This window comes from Thermobia domestica, chromosome 17 (assembly GCF_964235325.1).
Source record: "Thermobia domestica chromosome 17, izTheDome1.hap1.1, whole genome shotgun sequence".
NCBI classification, from domain to species: Eukaryota; Metazoa; Arthropoda; class Insecta; order Zygentoma; family Lepismatidae; genus Thermobia; species Thermobia domestica.
In genome coordinates, this window is record NC_137470.1 from 27,359,864 (window position 1) to 27,361,539 (window position 1,676).

General features: G+C 44.0%; 1 protein-coding gene across 1 annotated transcript; it reads left to right on the top strand.

Annotated features, from left to right (window-relative positions):
* The first annotated feature begins 504 nt into the window (after positions 1-504).
* On the top strand, positions 505-1,458 carry LOC145673969 (baculoviral IAP repeat-containing protein 7-B-like). The gene has a single exon (XM_081743790.1). The coding sequence runs from the start codon at positions 505-507 to the stop codon at positions 1,456-1,458; it is 954 nt and encodes a 317-aa protein (XP_081599916.1).
* The last annotated feature ends 218 nt before the right edge of the window (positions 1,459-1,676 follow it).

Below are 1,676 nucleotides of genomic sequence, written 5' to 3' on the forward strand. Positions count from 1 at the left end.
GTAAAACTAATTCCTGTGCAATGGCTTCAAGACATACCAAGTGAGACCGTACCTTTCATTTGTCACCCATGTATCCTTCGTTCAGGATTCCCATCTCCAGAACCTATGTTAACAGATTATTCGACAATGTTTATCATTAATATAGTATTTATGGTAATTACCTTGGTCATCGGACTGTTGTCTGTTATTTTTACTGGCATTACACTGCGTAGACGTGCTCTAGTACGAGCTCGCCGTCGACCATACTATCAGCAACAATCGCCGCCACGATATTTAAGTGTTACTGGATAAAACCAAACCTATAAAATACATAACGCAATTAAACACTGAACATTGGCATACCTCATAATTATATTATGATAGGACTATAATTACTACAAGTTCAAAAAAAGGGGGGGCGCCTATCCCCTCATCTCAACATATCACTCTCTCTCTCCAGATCTCTTTCTCTTAGGAACACTATTATATCTTATTTTTTTATTGTCTCCTCCTCCTCTAGCCACCATGGAGCCTACACCCACACCATCTGCGCCTGGTCCATCCATGGATGCTCTACGTGATGAAACTGTTCGATTAGCAAGTTTTACTGACTGGTCGGTATCTTTTATTTCGCCCGCTTCGTTAGCACGTGCTGGGTTCTATTTCCTCTGCAAACCAGATAGAGTAGCTTGTATATTTTGTAATTTGCAGATTGGTCTTTTTGAACCAGGGGATGATCCGACTGAATTGCATCGTCAATGTTCACCTTCTTGCCCGCTTTTACAAAATTTTCCTAACGGTAGAGACGAGTGTGGCCCCTATCATTGGACGTATATGCCCAATTCCCGCCCAGAACGTCTCTCATCCTCATGGGGGCAATCCCCTGCCATCGCAGGTACTTCGGAAATCATAGTAAATGGACCCAAATATCCACACTACACTCTCGAAGAAAAGCGACTGGAGTCATTTTCATTGTGGCCCCCTGCTCTAGCTCAAACTCCACAGGCATTAAGCCGAGCCGGTTTCTTTTATGCGAAAAAGGGAGACCAAACTATCTGCTTTTTCTGTGGTCAGGGCCTTCATCGATGGGAGCACACCGATGACCCCTGGGTTGAACACGCGCGTTACGCTCCCCGCTGCGCTTTTCTCTTACTTCATAAGGGCCAAGATTTCGTAACTCGCGTGCTACAGACGGCATCCCAGGATCAATCCCAACCTCCTCCACAACCTGTAGTTTTGTCCGATACTGAGATTCCGGTCGCCGCTAATGAGGTTGTTGAAAATTCCGACCACCCCACAAACGATCACACCCCCTCCCCTCAGAATTCCCTGTGTAAAATTTGCCTACTTGAAGAAGTCCAACTAGTATTCCGACCATGCAATCATGCCGCCACCTGTGTTGCTTGTGGACTGGCGGTTACACACTGCATTGCCTGTCGGGCACAAATTACGTCAGTGATTCGTATTTACATCCCCTAACGGGTAGTTGACCCGCTTGTGTTTGCTTTGTGCTTAATTGCTACATATTATTATTCCTCAAATTATCTTTTGTATATACTCTTCCCGGCCATTAAGTGCTGTCAATATATCTGCTACCTGAATTTGCTTCCTTTTTGTTACATTATATATTCTGCCTGACATTTGTTCACCTCACCTACCAGGCTCCTCATATATTGTGTTAAATTATTTTTATTTGT